The following is a 23,219-nucleotide window of genomic DNA, read 5'->3' as shown; positions in this document are numbered from 1 at the left end:
GAAAAGAGTATGCTTTAGTCTGCATTCAAACTCCTTAGTTCTTCCTTTGGATGGAGATGGTATTTTTGATTGCAATATTTTTTTTTTTAGCTGATCATCACACACTGTTACTGCTAATATGCAGAGTGTTCTGGTTGTATTAATTTGGGGAAGGAGATTTCATTGAGATTTCAAAGGCAATAATTGAACTAGAGAAAACATTATTTGGGTAAAAAGAAATGTTTACAGAGATTCTGAATTTTGAAGGCTTTACAATTATCAGTCTTTCCTCCACAAAATCATGGTCCGTGGCTTCTTTGTAGTGAAAAGTTATAGGGGTGTGGGTTCCCAAAAAGCTCTGTTAGAGGTCTATACGCTCTTATAAGTCCTGCCAAACTGGAAAGGTTTCAAGTATCATACTGGCAACACAATATAGCTTTCCTTTCTTTTTTCTTTTTCAAATGTTTTATTGATATTCTTTTCTTTTTTTATTATCACGGTTACTTCCCAACAACAACCCCACCCTTAACTTTGAACCCTCAATGAAATGCATAAATCCAATGTTGTAAAGCAAAAACAATGGTCATATCTGAAAGAGAAGGGAGAGACTTAGAAATGATTGAAAGTATGGAGGAAAGGAACCAGTAATTAGGAAAAGGTTAAAGATTAGAGAGGGAGATGGTTGAGTTGGCAATCAAATGAAGAAAAATGGGAGGGCATGTGAAAAGGGTTTGTCCTTGGTAAAGAAAAGTCAGAGACTGGGGTAAAGGAGAACTTAATGGAGGATGATGGGAAGAGGTTCTGAGATGAATGGAAAGGGAAAAGGGGTCCACAATAAAAGATGACAATTTTTACAGTTAAATTATGTCCTCAACAAAGAACAAGGTGAGGGAAGGGTACAGAAGGTTTGAGGACAACAGAAGTCTGAAATAGCTTCTGTGGGGATTGAGATGAGGCATCCATTAGGTAGGAATAAAAGGACTACCTTAGCTTATCTTAGTGGTGCTTTTGAAGTAGGTTACCAAAAAACTGTTGTGTAATCCAGTCAATCTCATTACATTTAACATCAAATGAGTAAAATGGAAGAAATCACGGTGAAATAATGCAGGGCTAGGATTTGGCAAGAAATTGGCAGTATTTAAACAATTTTGTATAGAATTGAATTAGCTATCTTTGATGTTCAGAGTAGGAAGAGAGAAAAGTGAAGTCAAAACAAGACAATGGTCTAAGAATGTAAAGGGAAAGAGAGAAAGGAAATTGAGGTCAGGATTACAGAAAAGAATAAATTTAGTAGGAGTACGGCATAAGAATAGTTAGGATTGTAAGAGATTATGGTCAAATAGAGGACTTTTAAAGGTTTTTAAAGGGGAAAAGTAAAACACTGTAATGGTAAAATCCTGGGAGTGACCATATCTGTGTTTGATTGAGAATGAGTATAAGAACAAAATATAGGATTTAAAGAGTTTGAGGAAATGGGAATTTAGAGAGAGTGAAGAAGCCTCAGTGTGTATGCTGAAATCTCTTAGTATCGAGGCAGAAGATGAAGAGGAAAAGAATCTAGCACACCAGGCCCTGAATATATTTGCCTCATACCAAATAGCATGTGGCTACATACACAGTAGCGAATAGAATTTAAATAAAGTGCAAATTTTTAACAGAGTGAACTTCAAGGGAGTGAGCAATGAAAGAAAAAGAGAATCTACAAGTGTTGGTGGAGAGCAAGAAGTATTCCAGCTCTAATGACAGGGCCAATGTGCCAATGTGATATGAATAAAAGTAATAGAGAGGATGCAATAACTACTGGGAGAAGTTGATTCAGTGATAGCAAATCAAAAGAAGGAATAGGAGACAAAGAGTTCCAGAATGAAGAGAAATTCATTCACCATGGCACAAGAATTCCAGAGGGCAACCTGAAAGAAATGGACAAAGTTGGAATGGGTAGAAAGGAGAGTTAATAAAAATGGAAATAAGAGCATAGGAAGGGAGAGATTGAAGAAGAGTTTGTTCCTTGGCAGCTAGTGATTAAATACTACAGGTAAAAAAAGTATAACAGATGGTGGGCATTTGCTAACTATAAGAGTAGTGGGTGGAAGATAGTCTCAAATAAGACTATCCCACTTACCACAGGGGGGCTGTTGAGAGGAAGTGCTATAGAGATGTGAGATACTATTAGCAGGAATCATCCTATAATTAAGATATAATTCAAAGCAAATGTAAGAAATGACTACAGAACCTCCATTAACATCCATAAACATTAAGACAGTCCTCCTGACAAAGTCACTAATTGTACAGAAATCAATGATTTATTGCATTAACAAATAAATGACTTAACAACCATGGGGAAAGTACCTAGGAATGGAAGTCATGAGATCTGAATTCTAATACCAGTTGCTCCTTGAAATGGTAGTGGTTTGACTTTTAGCAGTCATTCCCTCTTCTGTAGGGCAGCTGACCAACAAAGACTAGGACAAGGAAGATCTGAGTTCAAATTCTGATTCAGGTCCTTACCAATCATACCAAACTAAAGAAGTCATGTAACCTCTTTCAGGCTCCCTTTCTTCATCAATAAAATGGAGATAATGGAACCTATATCCCAGGGATATTGTGGAAATCAAATGAGATAATATCCACAAAGTTCTTTGTAAGATTTCCATATATTACATAAAATATTAGAAAATATTATGATATAAATATAGCTTATATATCATGTGTCTCTATATACACATCTTTTATATGGATATGTTATTGTTAAGTCATTTAAGTCATGTTTGACACTTCATGATACCATTTGAAGTTTTCTTAGCAAATATACTAGAATAGTTTGCCATTTCCTTCTCCAAATCATTTTACAGATGAGGAAACTGAGACAAACTAAGGGCTAAGCAACTAATTGTCTAAGACCAGATTTGAAATGAGGAAAATGAGCCTTCCTGACTCCAAGTCCAGAATTCTATCTATCCTCTGTGCCAGCTAGTTGCCTCAAACATATGTACTGGTATAAAATATGGATGTATGTTAGCCATAGGCATATAGTAGCTAGAACATGGGTGTCCAACCATTTGGCTCTTCTGGGCCATATCACCAAACAAGAGCTACATATAGAATTTAGTATTTATTTATGCCTAATAAGTAATCCATATAACCAATAAGAATAATAATAAAATGTAATATACCACATGAATGGGCTGTGAGGGCTGCATGTGACCCACAGGTTACATGTTAGACACATCTGAGTGTGTCTAAGTTCCCTTCTAGTTTCAATATCCAAAGAAAGACCCCCTTTAAATCTTAATCATCCATAACTAAATACCCATAATACTCACCCCAGATTTCACTAATATTATGAATGATCTAGAATGTAATAAGACACAGGCACATACATGAGCTTGTCTGGCTTCTCTTCACTCTGTATTCCAACCCAAACTACAATCTCCAAAGGATGAAAACAATCCCTCCTCTAATGGGTAGGAGATGGATGCAGGGTGCAGAATGAGACATCAATTTTTTGGACATGACCTATATGAGAACTGAGAGTGGACACAGTTGGGAACCAGGGAGACCAATAAGGAGACCTTGGCAATAGTTCAGGTAACAGGTAATAAGGGCTTGGTTCAAAGTAAGATAGTGACTTTGAATTGGGAGGAGTCAGAGACAAGAGATGTCATAAAGATAGAAATGCTAGGATTTGGCAGCTGATTGGATTTGTGGAGTATGAGAGAGTGAGTAAAAAAGAATAATGCTGAGTTTACAAACCTTGGAGACTGACTTGGAGATTTCAAAAGTGGTGCTTTTGAAATAAAAATTTTGGAAGAAAGGAGGGTTTGGGGAAAAGTTAATGAGTTCCTTTATGGATCTATTGAATTTGTGATATCTCTGGGATATCCAATGCAAAATGTGCACATCAATAGGCTATTTGGTGACTGTCCTACCTGATCCTCCCCATCTCTCTTCTGCCTGGCCACCATTAATAGCATCCCCAAATGGAATAATTAATACTCATTTGCATACTACACCCAATGAAAATCTTGTCCTGGAAGTCTCCAGAGACTTAACCTTCCATACTAACTCCATTCAAATATGAGGAAAACTCCCCAATTCCATCTGTTTCTATTACCAAAAATATTCCTTCTTTGGAGAAGAAATGCACAGCAAAATAATGAAGAGAAGGTGGCAGGGGAAGGGGTGAGTTATAATAGAAGTGCATGGAAGAAGGGATTTTTACAATCTTAATTGCTAGAGAGTTTTTTGGTAGATCTCAGGTACCATCTTTTCCTTGAGGAAAAGCTCTCAGTCCTCTCTAACCAAAGACTTCCCCTCTTCCACCCTTTCCTGAATCTGAAGTTTTAATGGCCAAACCTGATTGGCAGGTGATATAAATCTGAGCATCACAGTGTTATCCACTGATCTGGTATGGTTATTCAAACCAAGGGAGGGTGTTTTCTGAGTCAAGTAGGAGTTTGAATTCAACACTAAATTTTTCTGCAGGTTCATGTAATGAAGTTTTGCTCTCCTCTGATCTCTATATCTTCTCTTATTATCACAGAGGTCTTAAAGGTTTTCTCTTAAACTTGGGTGACTACCCTAGGTGAGGAATAGATAGTTATGTTGGAGGTGAGCCTCAGGATAGGAAAGGAGAAGAAGATGCTGCCTAGATTTCCATCTTCTTATCATCTGATCCCAATTTCTTTGGGGACATGCCATGGCTTCTCACTTCGAAGCCCACTAGACTTCAGAATAAAGTTCATACTGCTTGGTGTAGTATTCATGGCCACTTCCTAATTTACATTCAACTTAGCTTTGCATCCCTTCCTCTGTTATTCATGTAAAAGACCCACAAACTTAATAGTAATTTTTCCTTCTCAATGTACCTGAACTAGTATGAATTTCTACTTTTGTTCACAATGTTTTACTGACCATATATCTGGTATGATTCTTTAGAGTTTTACAATTGACATGTCCATCATCTATTACCAGAATAATGTCTTCAGAAGATTTTATCCGGCGTGATTTTCAGACTGTTCATGGCTACCCCATGGTTTATGCCTTTGCACAAAATTGGGAAAGGATTGAGCAGTTCAAATGTAGACCAGAAGATATTTGGGTCATCACTTATCCCAAATCTGGTGAGTATCATGTCTTTAAAAGGGATCTCCATCCCAAATTCATATTTCCATATCCCCATATCCTTTTTCCCTTCAATCTTCACAAAGCACTTGATTTTGTAACACTTTGATGCAATTATGAAATAATAAAAATTATTTTATTATTGTTCATCATGTCCAACTCTTCATGATGCCATTTGAGATTTCCTTGGCAAAGATACTGGAATGGTTTGCTATTTCCTTCTCCAGCTCATTTTACAGATGAGAAACTGAAACAAATAGGGTTAAATGACTTTCCTAGGGCCACATGACTAGTAAGGTCATATCAGGAAGATAAGTCTTCCTGACTCCAGGTCCAGCATTCTATATGTTTTTCCACCAAGTTGTCTTCAACATCATTTCATTCTCACACCAACATTGTAAGATATAGATATAGAAATAGAGATAGAGATAGAGATGAGAGAGAGAGAGAGAGAGAGAGAGAGAGAGAGAGAGAGAGAGAGAGAGAGAGAGGTGTATATATGAATGTATATGAATTCAAAAAACAGAAAACCAAGATCTTGGACTCCAGTAAAAAATACCTGCATAGCTGTATAACTCACAAAGTTAGTATGAGAATCAAATGGGTTGCTGTATATGAAAACCTTTGTAAAGTACAATATCTTGTGGGAGTTGGGAGATATGAACCTATCAGTGGATCTAAGCTTACAAGTAAATTGTTGACTTTTTCCTCACTCTCATTGCTTCTCTTGTACATGTTCCTACACTCCCCTTTTAGCCTAGAGATCTCAGGCTTCTTGCTTCTTCTGCTTGAAGTATGAATTTGTTTCTCACCTCCATCCCTTCCCTCCAAAACTACTCCATGACTATTTCTTATGTTTTTCCTCCTCTACCTCTAGCATCCAGATTCTTTTCTTTGGAAATTCATTTATAGTTAATTAAATTTTTTTCTGAGATTGAATTATTTAAATTTTGTATTTCTCATTTTGTTGCCCTGAATATTTTACAGTTTTGTCTATATTCAACCATTTCATTTGTTATCATTTTTGTTCCAGATAATTGGAAAAAATAGTTAATAAAAATTTCATGTATGTCTCCTTATGTTGCAACTTCTTTATCATTTTTTTTATTTTGACAATGGTCTCTTTTTTGCTCAAATTAGTTTTTTCTCTTTTTTCAAAAAAAAAGCTTTTAATTTCATCTGTAAATATGGCTATTAGGAATTTTTGTTCTCAGTTTTATTTATCTCTTCTTTTCAGAATTTTTACATTTCAATCCAACCAGGATATTTTATTGGTTGTTTTTTCCTAATTGCATGTTCAATTCTTTAATCCACTCTAACTTGTGTCGATGAAAGTGCTTAGAGATATAAATTTTCCCTCATGACTGCTTTGTTTGAATCCCAACATTTTTTGTGATTTTTCACTGATGAAAAATGAAATGAAAATCTATTTCATCTATGTACCTTCTGGCCCAGGAATACCACTACAAGTTGTTATTCAGTCATTTTCCAGTCTTTTCTAGCTCTTCATGATCCCATCTAGGATTTTTTTCACAGAGATACTGGAATAGTTTATCATTTCCTTCTCTAGTTCATTTTGTAGATGATAAAACTGAGACAAACAAGTGAATTGTCCAGAATCACACAACTACTAAGTGTCTGAGACCAGATTTGATCTCAGGAAGATGAGTCTTCCTCTCTCCAAGTCCAGTGCTTGATCCACTATGGCACTACTAGATATATGTTCAAAGAAATCAAAGGAAGAGGGAAAGGCTCTTTAAGTATTATAATATTTAAGGTAATACCTTTTGCTGTGGCACACAACTAGAAACAAATGAGGTACCAACCAATTAGGGAATGAATGGGCAAATTTTAATATATAAATATATAGGACTATTATTATGCCACAAGAAATAGTGAAAGAAACTGACTTGGAAAATTCTAGGAAGACTTGCAAGACTGATTCACTGAGAAGTAAGCAGAACTTTTGAGGACTTCTTTTTACAGTGAATATAATGGTATAAAAGAAAACAACTTTGAAAGATTTATGAACTCTGATCAATGCTGCGATTGGACAAAAGTCCAAAAGAATAACAATAAATCACTATGCTTCCCACCAGAATGAAATGTCTGTTTTCAGACGTGCTAAAAAAGATGGATTTGCTTTGACTGACTGTTTTTAGTTGCATTAGAGTGTTATAAATGGCTCATAATAGTAAAATAGCCTGGAGCAATTGAACTGCTTTTTGCTAATTAACATCCCTGCAGGAATGGGTGATTTCCCTTAATGGGAAAAAAGACTTGAATTGTGACAGTGTCCAGTCTTATATACAATTTAATAGCTTTCTTCTCCTCTCTGAGCCAACCATTGATCTGAATCATCAGGGGTACAATCTAATAGATATACCCACCCCATACTACTCCTTAATATATTCCCCCTCCCTGTTAATATGATGCATGTTATGTTGCTAAGCCTCAATCGTCACAGGGGGTGTGCAAGTTACTATACATGAATCTAATTACACAAGTGTATTTGTGTAAGGTCAGGGACCCTAGGTCAACCCAGATTCGTTGGAGCAGGCTTAGGTCTAATCTCAGGTCTGGCATCTTTAGGTCAGGTTGGAAGACCTCTCCCAGTTCAATGATTGGTCAGGGTCAATTCCTTTATCTTCCCTTTTGTCTTATTCCCTCATTCCTGCCCATAGGCTTTATGCCTTTCAGTCTAATCAATAGCCATAAACAGACCCCAATCTTTGTAATATATATCTTTAACCAACAGTCTTCTCTTACACCCTATGGAAATCAAATACCCTACAATTTTTTACAAGAGGGATTACTTTAGAGAAGAAGAGTTCTGCATAGGAGTGGGGAAGAAATGACAAGGTATCCTCTGAAAAAGAAAAGATAGGAAAGAGCAATGTTGAAATATTTTTGAAGTGTATAGGAGAGAATAGAAAGAAATTCATGAGAGGACACTGATAAGCAAGTCAGTGTTAGTATTATGATGTTCAATTTGATATATGCATTTTTAAAATAAGTCTAAAAAATAGAGTCACAGTTTCATAGACAACCTTCTTTTCTGTTTTTCTTTGTACATGAAAGCCTTCATTTTGTGGGTTTGTTAAGTTCAAAACAAAAAATTACTCTTAATGGGGTGGGGGGGGAATTATATAGTTACCCTTTCTGCATATTCAGGGTTCAGGGCCTGGTGCCTCCACCATCTGAAAAATCTGTATAAAAAAATTTTGGCAATCCCTTTTGTACTAGAGAAGAAATTCTTATGGAATGAAAAGATAAAATATGTTGATTTCTTTTTCTGTGTTGTCTGTTAACTTCCACAAAACTACCAAAAATTTCCCTGTTTATTTCTTATGCCAACCCATGATTTATCAAAATCAAAATGGAGAAAGTCACAATATGGAAAGGATAGCATACTAGAATATCTTTAAATTTTTTTTCCAGCTTTAAATGCAACAATCCTAATCTAAATGGTGAGAACCAATAAACTTAGAGGGAAAGAGAAGAGAGCTTCCCTCCATTCCCACTTAGCCCTGGGGCATTTGCCAGATAAAAACACACCTCACTGAAAAATTTAACAAAACCTGGACTTCAACCACAAGACATCAACCAGGTGTATAGATAAACTGTTCAGAGAGATCAAGGGACTCAGCCATGCCCTCTGAGACTTCTATAAAATAGCACACCCACTCAGAACCCAGGGCATTCAAGGGTCAAGAAGCTAAATTATGGAGCCTCCACCAAGCTCCCAAGGGGGGAGGACTTGTAGTCCTCCCCAGAGCAAGACTTTTATGAACTTGCAAACTTCAGAGGATTTGGGCTTTTTATCATCACCCTATTTGCACATTCAGGATAGTAGCAGCTGTTATCAGTGACCTACAACAAGAATTGAGGATAGACTGGACATAATGAGGAAAGGCAAATTCAAAACTCTACAAGAAATCTGGCAGAAAAGCCACCCCATCCCTAAGGAGAACATCTTAAGAATTCCAACAAAAGGATTCCAGAAGTTGGAAATTACCCTTTAGGACACTGTGGACTCTCAAATTGGGTCCACTTTCCCTTGGACTCTACATACTTAGAGAGAATGTGCCACCTCTATAGGGAGATATTTTGTACAATAGATCAGCATCTCTAAATGGAAGTTCATCTCTATGATAAATGAACTAATAATAGGAAAGAGAAAGAACCCCGTGGGGGGCTTATGAGTTATAGCATCAGATAAAGGCTCCCCAACCCATGATGGCCATACCTCATCTCTAAGGTGACAAGTAAGCCAGCTCTGGCCACCATGCCTAATGGTAAAAGTGGGAATTAGGAGACTAAGTCTATAGTCTCCATGTGCTGCACTGTTAGCTGACATCCGAGTCTCCATTTTGTAATGTATTCAATGAACATGGAATATTTGCAATATCTACTTCACTAGGCAGCTATCTATCTAACTGCCTGAAGGGAGGCTGGTGACTTAGCACAGCCCCCCTCACTCAAATCCAATTCACATGCATGTCATGGCATTACCTCCCGGATGTCGTGGTCTTCTTTAGGAACAAAGGATAAACAAAAGTCAACAATAAAAGATACAGGCCAAGAGTCAGGTAGATTACTCTTTATGAGTTCAAATTTGGCCTCAGGCACTTACTAGCTGAGTGACCTTGAGTCATTTCCTCATCTGTAAAAATTATCTGGAGAAGGAAATGGCAAACTGCTACAGTTTCTTTGCCAAGAGGGATCTGGAAGAGTTAAACAGAACTGAAAAACAACTCAGTGACGACAAAAACATATTTTATCAGCTTGCTTGGAGAATGTTTTGTCCTTCATTCTCAGAGACCATAATATCAGGAAAGTAATGTCATGATATGCAAGTGAGTTGAATTTGAATGAAGGGATGCTAAGGCACCATCCTCAGTTTCTCCTCAGTCATCTGCATCAAGTGGCCACATATGAATCAGGAGGATTCATGGCCCTAATGGGGGGGGGGGGGGCAATCAGGGTTAAATGATTTGCCCAAGATCTCATAGCTACTAAGTGTGTGGGGTTGGATTTGAACACAGATCCTCTTGTCTCTGGACTGGTGCTCTATCCACTGCAAGTGAAAATATGTATGTAAAGGGCTTTTCAGACTTCAAAATGCTTGCATAAATGCCAGCTACTATGTGAATGATTTCCTATTTATCCTGTATAGAGCTCATTTATTTCCTCTGTGTTTGCTTGTTGTCTCTACCATTAGATTGAGCTCCTTGAGAGCAGGGACAGTCTTTTGCCTTTCTTTGTAGCATAATGTCAGGTACATAATAGAAACTTAATAAATTTTTAAAGATTATTGACATACTATTAACATCAACCTCAATAAAAATAACAGTAATAAGAACAGTAAACTTTTAGATAGTAATTTAAGTTTCCAAAGTCCTTTACATCTATTAACCTATTTTATCCTCACAACAATGCTGGGAAGCAAGTTAGCAAGTATTATTATTCAGCCCATTTTACAGATTAGGAAACTGCGGCAGAAAAGTAGTTAAGTGCATTTCCCAAGGTTACGTGGCTAATAAATGGCTGAGGCAGAATTCAATCTGGATCTCCTTACCCTTTGTTCTCTTGAATACAAGTTAAATGTATGATTGTGCTATTCTTTTACTTTATTTCAGGTACTACATGGCTGAGTGAAATCATGGACTTAATTAAAAATGATGGTTCTGTTGAAAAACAAGAAAAAATTCCAATCACCGAACGAGTCCCAATGTTGGAGTCAGCAACTCCTGGATTAGGACCTCCAAGTATATGTCAAATTTTTCCTCTTTAAAGAAGTGAATGGGGGGAGCATGGGAAGGGGGTAGCATCATGTAATTAAGAGAATACTGTGCTGAATGCTAGAAGATCTGGGGTTGAGGCTTTGCTGGCTCTTATCCAAACAAGCCATTTCATTTTTCTCTGAATAATTTTCTTTCTCTGTAAATTGGATGTTTGGACTAGATACAGCTAAGGTTTTTCCTAGCTTCAAATCTCACTCTATCTCATTAGAACCATTATTACTCAGTTATTACATGAAAATTCACTCATTAATCTATATCTTTCTAGGCAACTAAAGTGATGTAATGGCCTAGAGGCAGGAAGATCTAAATTCAAATCCAACCTCAAATTCTTTTTTTGTGTGTGACCATGAGAAAGCCGCTTAACCTCTATCCGTCTCAAATTTCTTATATGTAAAGTGGGAATAATAATTGTACCTACTTCCCAGGATTATTGTGAGGCTCAAATAAGGTACCACTGAGCACAATGCCTTAGACACTATTATTAATTATTAATTATGATTATCTTTCCCAAGGACAAAGTTGTTAAAAGATTCGGTGTTTTGTCCTAAAAAAATATAAACAGGTCTGTGAACCTGTACATCAGAATCATTGCTGCTGCCCATTGACTTAGAAAACCAGATATTAATATTATCTATGTTTGGTATTATGAGTATCATATTGCTTGCCTTCTCAGTGAATGAAGGAGAAATTGGGGGGAAGGAGAGAATTTGAAATTCAAAATAGAAAATGACTGAACCTCCCTGTCCTCCCCCCAAAAAAAACCCATTATCTATATTCTCTTATAATTTTATTTATTTTGTTAAATATTTCCTAGTTACATTTTAATCTTGTTCAGGTCACATTTGAGAGTGTTGGGGGTAACTACTCAGCCCACTGGCCATGAGTTTGACATCTAAGTTCTAAGTGATCTTTGGTTGTTGGCAGTTGTAGTAGTTAGTAGTAGTAGTAGTAGCAGCAGCAGCAGCAGCAGCAGCAGCAGCAGCAACAGTAGTAGTAGTAGTAGTAATAGTAATGGTAGTAGTAGTGGTAGTGGTAGTGGCAATGGTATTGGTAGTGGTAGAGGTAGTGGTAGTGTAGTAGAGGAAGAGTGGAAGTAGTAGTGATGGTGATGATGGTAGTAGTAGCTATAGAATTAGTGGTGGCAGTTGTAATAGTTGCAGTTGTAGTGATAGTAGTAATGATAATAGTAATAGTAGTGGTTGTAGAAATAATAGTTGTCGTTGTGCGGGTAGTAATAATAGTTGTAATGGATGACAAGTCTTCTTGGACTATAGGCTCAGCACTCTATCCACTAGGCCTCCTCTATACTCCTTATATAGATAAAGAAGCTAAGGCCTTGACTTGAAATAATATGGCTGAGGTCCAACAAGAGAGGCAGAGTCCAGATTTTACCACAGATTTTCAGACTCCAAATCCAATGCTTTGTCCATTATCCACATTTCCATTGTTTTTGTTCAATCATTCATTCATTTCCAACTTTTTGAGACCCTGAATGGTTTTCTTAGCAAAGATACTAGAGTTATTTGCTGTTTCCTTTTCCAGTGAATTAAGGCAAACAGGATTAAATGACTTGCCCAGGGTCATAGTTAATGTGTCTGAGACCAGGTTTAAACCCAGAAAGAGGAGTCTTCCTGACTTCAGGTCCGGTACTTCCTCACTTTGCCCCCAAATGCCACATTTCCATTGGCATATCCCAATTTACTTTTGCAAAATACTTTCTACTTTTGAAAACATGTTCACATACATTATTCTTAGGGCAATGGTCAAAGTATCATTATCCTCATTTAATAGATGAGGAAACTGAGGTTTAAATATGTTGCTAAAGGCCAAAAAACCAATAGTAAGAGCATTTTGGAACCTCTTGTCCAACAGAGTCTGGGATTAAAGAAACATTATTGACTTCTTCCCCACTGCTACCATTAATATCTTTGCTTCTTCTGCCTCTTCTGCCCCTGCTCAGTGGATAAAAAGTTAGATCTAGAGTCACTTAGACTTGAGATTAAATATGACCTCAAACACTTCCTAGCTGTGTGACCTTAGATAAACTCACATAAGCACTATCTGCCTCAGTTCTTTGAATGAGAACAAGAATAGCAACAACCTTCCCGGGTTGTTGTGAGGATCAAATGAGATATGTCTAAGAATTTTACAAGTCACTTTTCTTCTTCTTCATCATGATTTTTTTTATCGTGTATTTCTCCCTTAGCCTACAGATTTCAGGCTTTTTTCTTCCCCCTGCTTGGTATATATGGAACTATATTTTTCTATTGTATTTCATTATTCTTTTCATTGGCTCCTTCCTCTCCAACATCATTATTTCCCTCTTTTGATTGTTTTGGAATAACAATAATAACAAATTGAAGATGATGATGGAATAGTGGCTTGTGAAGCTCTTTACAAATATTCTCTTATTAATAATAGTACTTACTATGTGCCAGATTTATAATTATTACCTCATTTGGTCTTCCCAATAACCATAAGAGATAGGTCCTATTATTATCCCTATTTTACAGAGGAGGAAACTGAGGCAAATAGCAATTAAGTGAATATCCTCCAATAAACACATACTTGCCCTAATGCTAATTGACCATGCCACTGGGTGCTGTCTTAAACAACCACATAGGTGGGTGAATATGGCTGTGATTATTTTCATCAAAGTACATTCAGGAAACAAAACAATGCGGCTCAGTAGACAAGAGAATCTACCACAAAGTCAAGAAGAACCAGGTTCAAATCCTGCCTCTGATCAATTCTGGTCATATGACTCTGTAAAAGTCATTAACTTCTCAATGTTCTATGGTCAAGGCAACTTTCTAAGACTACATAAATTGTAGAGAAGGTGCATATTACATGTGTAGAGAGATTTTACTGACTAGAAATTTACTTAGACCAGTGGCTATCCAAATTTTTGGTCTCAGGATCCCTTTACACTCTTAAAAAACATTAAGGTCAGGGGTGGCTAGGTGGCATAGTGGATAAAGCACCAGCCTTGGAGTCAGGAGTACCTGGGTTCAAAATCCGGTCTCAGACACTTAATAATGACCTAGCTGTGTGGCCTTGGGCAAGCCACTTAACCCCATTTGCCTTGAAAAAACCTAAAAAAAAATTAAGGTCCCCAAAAAACTTTTGTTTATGTGGATTATATAATATCTACCAATATTTACTATATTTAAATTAAAATTGATAAAATTTTAAAATATTCATTTTAAAATAACTATAGCAAACCCATCACATAGTAACATATACAACATTTTATGAAAAAAAGAAAAAATATAAATGCAAAAAGAATTATTGCTTTACATTTTTTCAAAACTTTAATAGTTGGTTTACTAAAAGATAGCTGGATCCTCCTATCTGCTTCTGCATTCAATCTGTCACAATATTATTTTGAGTGAAAAAAATCCAGCCTCAACATATGTGAAGTTGGAAATGGCAAGAGGATTTTAATAGGCAAATGGCTTCTTAATATGAAAATAGCTTTGCTCTCTTTTTTTAGGTTGCTGCTTTCTTTTTTGCAAGGCAATGGGATTAAGTGGCTTGCCCTAGGCCACACAGCCAGGTCATTATTAAGTGTCTGAGGCCGGATTTGATCTCAGGGACTCCTGACTTCAGGGCTGGTGCTCTATCCACTGCATTACCTAGCTGCTCCATAGCTTTGCCCTTTAAGTAGTCTTCAGGAACTCCCTGGGACCCAAGGTTCAACAATACCCCATGAAATCACAGGTCTATGTTCAGTGTGAGAGCAAATACTATAGACCTTTCCCCAATGGTGGAAGCCTTCGAAGAGGCCCTTAAATTAGGGAGTTCTGATCTACAGCAAAATGTTTACAATGTCTGGTCCCAACTAGGTGATCCCCCATCTTCATAATCAATCAGCCTACCTAAAGAGGGTTGAACTTGCCCATGTAGGAAAAATGGAGCAAGGGAAAGTGTCCTTGCTGATCAGTCCATGTATGATCCTCACAACCCAGCCTAAACAAAAGAGAAAGAAGCATTCTTTTTAAAAAAAAAAAAAATCACAGGTTCAGATCCTATCTCAATTGATAAAATTCACTTGACCCCAGAAATGCCATTCTTTGTCTTCCCAAGAAAAGACAACACATGGACCTGGAAAATGTACTTCTGGTCTTCACAGCATATCATAGAATCATAGACTTAGAAGAACTGGAAAGGCCTTTATTTTTTTTTTTAGGTTTTTGCAAGGCAAATGGGGTTAAGTGGCTTGCCCAAGGCCACACAGCTAGGTAATTATTAAGTGTCTGAGACCGTATTTGAACCCAGGTACTCCTGACTCCAGGGCCAGTGTTTTATCCACTACGCCACCTAGCCACCCCTGGAAAGGCCTTTAGAAGCAAATGGAGTCAAAAACCCTCATTTACAGGCAAGGAAACAGGCTCAAAGAAATTAATTGACTTGTCCAAGTCATATAACAAGGGAAAGAAAGTGGAATTAGAAGCTGGGGACTCCTGGTTTCAACCAGGCCATGTTGCCTCTAAATATCTACTTCTATACAAATTACTTGAAGGGTGGGTAATCAGCATATGGACCTGTAGTGAGCAGCTGGGTGGCATTGCAGTGGATAGAATATTGGGTCTGGAGTCAGGAAGACTCATTTTCCTGAGTTCAAATCTGGCCTCAGACTGACTCACACTAGCCAAGGAGATCCTGGACAAGTCACTTAATCCTGTTTGCCTCAGTTTCCTCATCTGAAATGTGAGCTGGAAAAAGCAATGGTAAATCCTTCTAGTAGCTTTGCCAAGAAAACCCCAAATGGAGTCATGAAAAGTTGGACATAACTAAAAATGATGGAACAACAAGTGTTTTCAATGTCCAAAATAACTAATCAGTCTCTGAAACCAGTCTTCTACAGTGTTGTGCAGCCATTGAGGTGTCTGAAACTAAGAGACATTTTCTTAGTTGCCCAGGATCACGCAGACAGGGAATTTGAACCCAGGTATGCCGGACTCCAAGTATAGTGCTCTGTCCACTACTCCATATTACCCAGAAGGGGGTCATATCAGCAGGACCAATGATATAAGAAAAAATGTTTTCCTTAATTTTGAGATACATTTGTTCTTTGACAACTAAAGGGTACCAGGTGTGCATAGGACTTCTAAGACACAATCAACTGCCGTCTCTGTTTTCAGTGGTCTTCTAGTGAGTTGAAACAATAAGAGGAAAGATAGCAGGAAAGAGAATCCATTCCAGACTTTTCTTACACAAGAAAGGCAAAGACAACTAAAGATTGGGTTAGCCATCCCAAATAGATCGTCCATTTCCTAAAGTTTACAGGTTAGATGGTAGAAATTTCAAGGGGGAAAATAATCTAATGTTTGCATGTATTGAATGGACTTTTCCCAGGTTCTGAGTATTTAGAAAAGATGCCATCTCCTCGGTTCGTGAAGACTCACCTGCCTATTCCCCTCCTTCCTAAGAATTTCTGGGAGTGCAACAGCAAGGTAAGTATACCCCTGTGAGGCAGAGTAGATAAAAATAAGAGGGGTAGAAGAGCCCTTATAGATCATAGCGCCTGCCATGCCCACCTCAGAGGGCTATGTGAGAAAGGGCTTGTTAAACTAGACATTGATAAACAATTCAAACTTGTATTATCATCTCCCTTCCCTCCCTACCCACAATTCTAAGGACCTAGACAGATAAGTAACCTAAGCATTCCTTCCAGCTTTATTTCCAAGTTTTCCAGTTCAACCCTCACCTATGTGACTCTTCATTTCTCAGAATGGAAAAAAAAAAGTGTGTTCAATAATAGGTGACAAAGCTCAGTACTCTAAGAACAAAGCTCATTAAATGGTAGTTCCTTCTATGGGCTTGACACCGTGTCTTGACAGTAAAGAGAAAGGAAAAAGTTGGTCTCTGTCTAGAGAAACCCACTGTTGGATGGGATGGGAGAGATATATAAACATCTATATGCCAATAAGAATGAGTCAAGATAAATTGGACCAGTCCTGGAGTCAGGAGGCCCTGAGTTCAAAACTGGTCTCAGACACATATTAATTACCTAGCTGTATGACCTTGGGCAAGTTACTTAAACCGACTGCCTTGCAAAAACCAAAAGTAAAAAAAAAAGAGAGAGAAATTAGAGATTATCAATTAAAAAAGGATCAGGAAAGGTTTCCTATGGAAGGTAAATTTTAGCTGGGGCAAATCATTTTGCAAATCAATTCAATAATGTCTATTATATTCTTAGTATTTTCAAAGCAGTGTACAGAACACTGTGGAGAGAGAGGAGAGGGAAAGGGAAAGGGACCATACTTTTGATTTCATAAGCACAGGCTTTATAAAAGAGAGAGATAGCTAGATGAATAAATAGATATAGGTTTCTTTTACCAATGCAATTCACCACTCTCTGCAACTTATGGTCTTAGAGAGTTGTTAAGAGAGCTTCAGAGTTATATGTCTTACCCACAGACATTTGACCAGGATGTGTCAAAAACAGGACTTGAACCCAAGTCTTCTTGACTTTTAGTCTCTTTCTGCCTGGGGATGTAAGGAAAAAAGCAAAATTAGTCCCTGAGCTCAAGAAGCTTCCACTTGTACCCATACTCCACCCTTTCCCCAAGATTTCTGAGTTGACATTAGGCGTCCAATCCTGGGGGCTAACTCCCTCAGGATCAGTGTTTTTGTTTTCTTTCTTTGCTTACTGTTCCTATCTGAATTTAATCCAGGAAAATGTTCCAAATTAAGTTTAAGAATATCTAAGCTGTCCTAAATGTGGGTAACTGGGTCTTCATCTGCCACCCAAATACTCCAGGATAGTTTGGGAACAGGGTATAGTCTGGCCTTTGTTTTCATACAGAGAAAATGAATAACATACAAAGGATCCATGAACAGATATAGATGGGGATGGAATTGAAATAGTTTCTATTGTAGGCAAGGTATGACTCTGGCTGCTCAGGTTCTGGAGTTGAATAAAATGTGATACTTATAGACCATCTAATATAAACAAAAGTTGGTTTATTTAAGCATGGCCATCAAGAGAATACTCAGAAAGGATGCATATACAAATGGCCCCACTTATCTCCAAACAATAGGTTCGCTATGGGGTGTAGTGGACAGAGTGTTGGAGGTCAGTCAAGAAGACCTGCGCTCAAATCCAGCCTCCCTTACTCACTGTGTGACTCTGGGCAAACACTTCACTCTTTTTGCCTTAGTTTCCTCATCTGTCAAATGAGCTGGAGAATGAAATGGCAAACCATTCCAGTATCTTTCCTAAAAGAATCCCAGAAAGGGTCCCAAAGAGTCGAAAATGAAACAACATCTCCAAACAGAAAATAACCTGTTCCAAAGGAGGTTTTGGGTGGGATACAAAAATATCTGCCAAGGCTAATGAAGAGCATGAACTGAGGCAATGGGAAAACCTTCACATCCGGGACCATTGCAGTCTCAATGAATTTCCCTGTCATTTAAAGGAATAAGTAGCAAGGTCTCCATGGCAGACATGGCTCTTAACCAGAATCAATTCATTCTGCCTTGAAGGAAACTGCTGTCTGGGCAACCCTCTATCAAGAGAATGGTCCCTACAGGGGACCATGAACCTGAAATGGAAACTGAGTGCTCCTGAGCCAAATCTACCATGCTACCTGTTCTTGTACTGGCAGTGATCTAAAAAGAGTTTTTATATTTTAAATAAAATTTGACTGTGTTTTAAAATGTAAAAATCATCTTCAGCTTTATACTTTGGCCACTTTGAAAACAAGTAACTCCAACCCTTGGTTTAGATTCCCCCCCCCCCAGAAGTAATGGACATATTTTGGAACTTGCTGAAAATGGAAGGATTTTCTCACTGGACATATCTATCTGGGAGCCCCAGCTTTGCTCTAAAAGTCAGACACTAGGCAGGTACCATATGGACTGCTCCTTTTTTGCCAATTCACTAGCGAGTTTGGTTCCTGAATTCTCAAATTCAGAAACTCTTCATCATGGGCTTGCCAAAACTACCAAGATAGAAGTTTCAGAGGAAAACTCCCTTCTCTGACCAGAAGGCTGGATTCTAGAACCACACTCCTATAGAATTAAAATTCCCACCATCCCCTCTTCTTTACCAAGGGGTGTTCTTTACATATTAGAGGGCAGGAATAATGTCCTTGAACTTATTTCCTGACCTAATGGAAGCACATGTCAACCTCTATCAATTAAAAAAAATACATGCTTTTGGTCTGCATTACTGTTTTGGAGAGGAAAGAAAAATGCCTTTCTCCAATGGACTCTGGAAGGAGTCACAAAGGCAGACTCAAAGAGGGAGATCAGAGAGCAAGAGAGACTAACTTGTTTTAGGTCACCATGATGGAGCTGCCAATCATCATTCGGACAAATATTAGGCATTCTCTGAATCTCTTCAATTACTTTCAAACAATGGTCCATCCCATAATTTCATCAGGTTGATTGAAAGAACTCAATTTGATCCAAGACTCACCTAACCCAACTCCCTAAATATACCATATACCAGCTAAGTAAATACCACAGGGTCAGCTATACAAAGTCATTTTAAAAGGGAAAAGGAACCCTAAAGCTAGAGAGATCAAAAAATACTGCATGTAGCATGGACCTTTGAAGAAAGCTAAGAGAGGCTAGGAAAGAACTGAGAAAAGAGTTGCAAAAAAAAGTGCAAAATTTAGAGATTACCTAAGCAAAGAAAAGCTATCATGGAGCTTGAGAGTTGGAAAAGAGATGGAGTGAACAATGAAAGAGGCTGGAATGGGGACATTATAAAGAAAATCCAAGAAGAGAAGAAAGCCACATTTATTAAACACCTACTATGTGCTTATCCTATTTTGGTTAACTTGAAACTATGACTTTTGAGCTTTACTTTTCCTAATCCCAAATCTCAGGTAGTTTTAGCCACAGATTTAAATAGGGAACATCTCAGCACTGTGGGTTTTACTTCCAGTAATGCCTCTTTCCTTCACTGCCTGCCTACAGATTATCTATGTGGCTCGGAATGCTAAGGATGTGGCAGTCTCCTTCTACAATTTTGACAGAATGAACAAGTATCACCCTGATCCAGGCACATTTGCCGAGTACCTAGAAAAATTTATGTCTGGGAAGGGTAAGTGAAGCAATTAAGACAAATTGGGGAGGGGGGGATAAGAGTCACAAAAGATGCTTCTGACAAGAGTACTATGATCATTAAATATATTAACGCCATGATCCTATCTAAGTCATTTGGCCCTCCTAAATGTCCACCTTCATTGTTGTCTCCTTGACTGGCTTTCTATATCTTCTCATATTCTGTCTTTTTTTATATTCTTTCACTAAAACTGAAACCAATACTTCTATGCAGTTTCCTTCCCTAGAACTCATGTATTCACACAATCATCAATAAGAAATTTCAAAGGGAAAAGAAAAGAAGACGGCTTATTTTCTTCTTCCCTCTATACTTTCATAACCAAGGTTAAAGCAGATTAATGTTGTTCTTCATGAGATGACTAGAAATCCCATCCTATTATGGGCACCTGTCTAGCCTGAAATGTTTCTAATGTATTTCCTCTCTCCATTTTATTATGTTTTCTCAACATAGTAGCCTTCGGCTCCTGGCATGAACATGTCACAAGCTGGTGGGAGAAGAAGAAAGATCATCCTATCCTCTATCTATTCTATGAGGACATAAAAGAGGTGGAGTTGGCACAGTGATATATTTCAGAGAATCCTATTCATATCATTGGGATGGGAGTGTGATTCCATTTAAAATGAAATAGGCAATATCAGGGACCAAGAGCTTCCATACAAAAGATCCTTGCTAACCTCTTGCCTTTGATACAGAATGAAAAGAGTTGAATGAGAGATTTCCATCTTATTTTTGTTTTTGAAAATGAAATATAAATAATCATGGTCATTAGAAGACTCAGCTATAATAGATTAGGTGCCATAGATGATATGATAACCCTTCAGAATAGTTTTTGCTTCAGATTCTTCAGATTAACTCAACTCTGACATTTATTATTTGTATGAGTTTGAGAATGCCAATGTTTATCTCAAACCTCTAGTAAACCAAATGAATTCTACACTGTCTTCCTGAGTTTAATACAGCCAGTAGGTGACAGAACCATAATGCATCTCAGGATTCAGTTCATGGAATCCTAGGTTTACAGTTGGCAGTTACCTTAGAGTATCTTAGTCTAAAATCCTCCATTTGTAGATGAGCATATTTAGGCATGAAGAGATTCAGTGATTTACCAAATATCACATAACTAACAAAAGGCCAAGGACTCCCATTGCATCCAGGGTCATCCCAGTGGTCCTGACCTATGTCTTTGCCACGGTTTCAGATGGAGGAGTGAGACATGACTTTGCACATCTCTGCCTCCCTTAAATCCAATTCTCTTGCAAGACAAGAAAACATCCCCCTCTGATGTTTCTTAGAGAAGGAAGGATAAATGATAACAACAAGAAGCAAGTGTCAGTTTGAGATCTGAACCAGGTCCTCTTGACTCCAGGCCAGCTCTCTAGTCACTGAAACACTCTGATTATATTCAGCTTTCTCCCCCATCTGGCTTCCTTACTAAAATATTAAAAGTAGAGGAAAATGAGGAAGCTTATCCTTTGAACACAAAATAATTGAAATGAGAATGCAATGTACTTTCCATCTCCAAAAGCATCACTCATCATAGATCAAATGAGAATATACTGTTTCTGATTAATTTCAATCCAATAAATACTTACGACATTTTAAAATTAATTTTTCCCTTTTTATCATTGTGTAATTTTGTGACCTAGCTGAGATTTAAAAGATTAAATTAATTTAATTCACCCTACTACTAAGTACCTTCATCTTTCTAATGGCTCAAGGTGTTCTTCTCTATCCAAATAGGACCCAAAGAGAGAAATTCGGAAGGTGATGGAATTCCTTGGGAAGAAACTGGATGAAAATGCCTTGGACAGAATTGTCCAACGCACCTCCTTTGAGACAATGAGGGATAACAACATGGTGAATTACAAATCACTGCCCACCAACTTGATGGATCACAAAATTTCTCCTTTCATGCGCAAGGGTGAATATCTCCATTTTTAATTTTTAAGTTCAGATCTACAATTTTATCAATGGTGGGGAGTTTCCAGTACAGAAAGACCTTCCACCAATACAATTCAGTGCTTCACTGATTTGTCATTTATAATCTAAAAGAGTTGTGAGGACTTTGAGACATTAAATGCCTTGACCATGGTTGTGCAACTCCTCCTTACTCCTAGGTGACCTTCTGTCCTCTATAGAAGCTACCTTTCCAAATAGAACCATAGGGTTGAAAGTCTAAATCTAAACAGTTAGATTGGGAAGAGAAATTAAAGATGACCTAGTCTAATCTTCTCATTTTATTCATGCAGAAACTAAGACCCATGGACATTAAATCCAAGATCACAAACCTTTAGCAGGAGAACTTGAATTATTATCATTAATATTACTGTTGTTGTTGTTGCTATATAGTGCTTGAAGATTGGCAAAGCATTTGACAATCTTGGGAAGGAGGTGCTATTATTATTCCCTTTTTATAGTTAAAGAAACTGAGGTGCAAGGAGGTAAGTAATTTGCTCAGGATCACAGAGTCAGTGTCTGAGGATAGATTTGAACTCAGTTCTTATCCTAATTTCAGATCCAATGCTCTATCCACTGTACCATCTAACTACCCCAACTTTTTTTGAACTTTGTTTCCTCTCGTATCAGACTGTGGAGAGATACTGTGCCTTTCTTCCTCTTCTCATAATGATATCCAGAAGTAATTGTTAACATTTATTTGGTTCCTCCAACTATCATTGGCCCTCCTTCTCCTCAGTACCCTCACAAATGGGTTGGTATTTTTATCCACTTTTTTCCCTCTTTGGTCTTCAGGAATTACTGGTGACTGGAAGAACTACTTCACTGTGGCACAAAATGAGAAGTTTGATGCTGATTATGAGAAAAAGATGAGTGGAACAACTCTGAAGTTCCGAACTGAAATCTGAAAAAAATTGGAGTTTTTATGCATTAAACAGAGCTGTTGTGATTTCATTTCAAAAGATACCTTTAATGAAAATAGTTTAACCTAGAAAACAAAAGCAACTTCCTCAATGGTCAAACAAAGGTAATTGCTTAAGAGAACAGATCCAAAAATTGGGGTAATTCCTAAGAAAACCAACTCCTGTCTAATCCCTGATCAATATTTTTTTTATTTCAATTGATTTTTTCAATGAACACATCTATTTTCTCTCTATTCCCTTCTTACTGTCCTCTTCACTCCAAATGAAGGCGAAAGCTCTTGTAATAAAAATGCATAATCAAGAAAAACAAATTCAATAAAAAAAAATATATATATATATATATCA

General features: G+C 37.5%; 1 protein-coding gene across 1 annotated transcript in view; it reads left to right on the top strand.

The window, feature by feature from the left end:
- Window positions 1–23,219, top strand: part of LOC141517418 (sulfotransferase 1B1-like) — a 31,040-nt gene extending 7,821 nt beyond the window's left edge. The window contains exons 3-9 of the mRNA XM_074228390.1: window positions 4,954–5,102; window positions 10,746–10,874; window positions 16,272–16,369; window positions 19,848–19,974; window positions 20,446–20,540; window positions 21,736–21,916; window positions 22,747–23,219. Of these exons, the coding sequence (XP_074084491.1) occupies window positions 4,958–5,102; window positions 10,746–10,874; window positions 16,272–16,369; window positions 19,848–19,974; window positions 20,446–20,540; window positions 21,736–21,916; window positions 22,747–22,859 (888 nt within the window). The 5' untranslated portion in view covers window positions 4,954–4,957 and the 3' untranslated portion in view covers window positions 22,860–23,219. The remainder of the gene's footprint in view (window positions 1–4,953; window positions 5,103–10,745; window positions 10,875–16,271; window positions 16,370–19,847; window positions 19,975–20,445; window positions 20,541–21,735; window positions 21,917–22,746) is intronic.

The sequence above is a fragment of the Macrotis lagotis genome, chromosome 3 (assembly GCF_037893015.1).
Source record: "Macrotis lagotis isolate mMagLag1 chromosome 3, bilby.v1.9.chrom.fasta, whole genome shotgun sequence".
NCBI lineage: Eukaryota > Metazoa > Chordata > Mammalia > Peramelemorphia > Peramelidae > Macrotis > Macrotis lagotis.
Note: the sequence above shows the minus strand (reverse complement) of the source record. Positions and strands in the feature narration are given on the sequence as shown.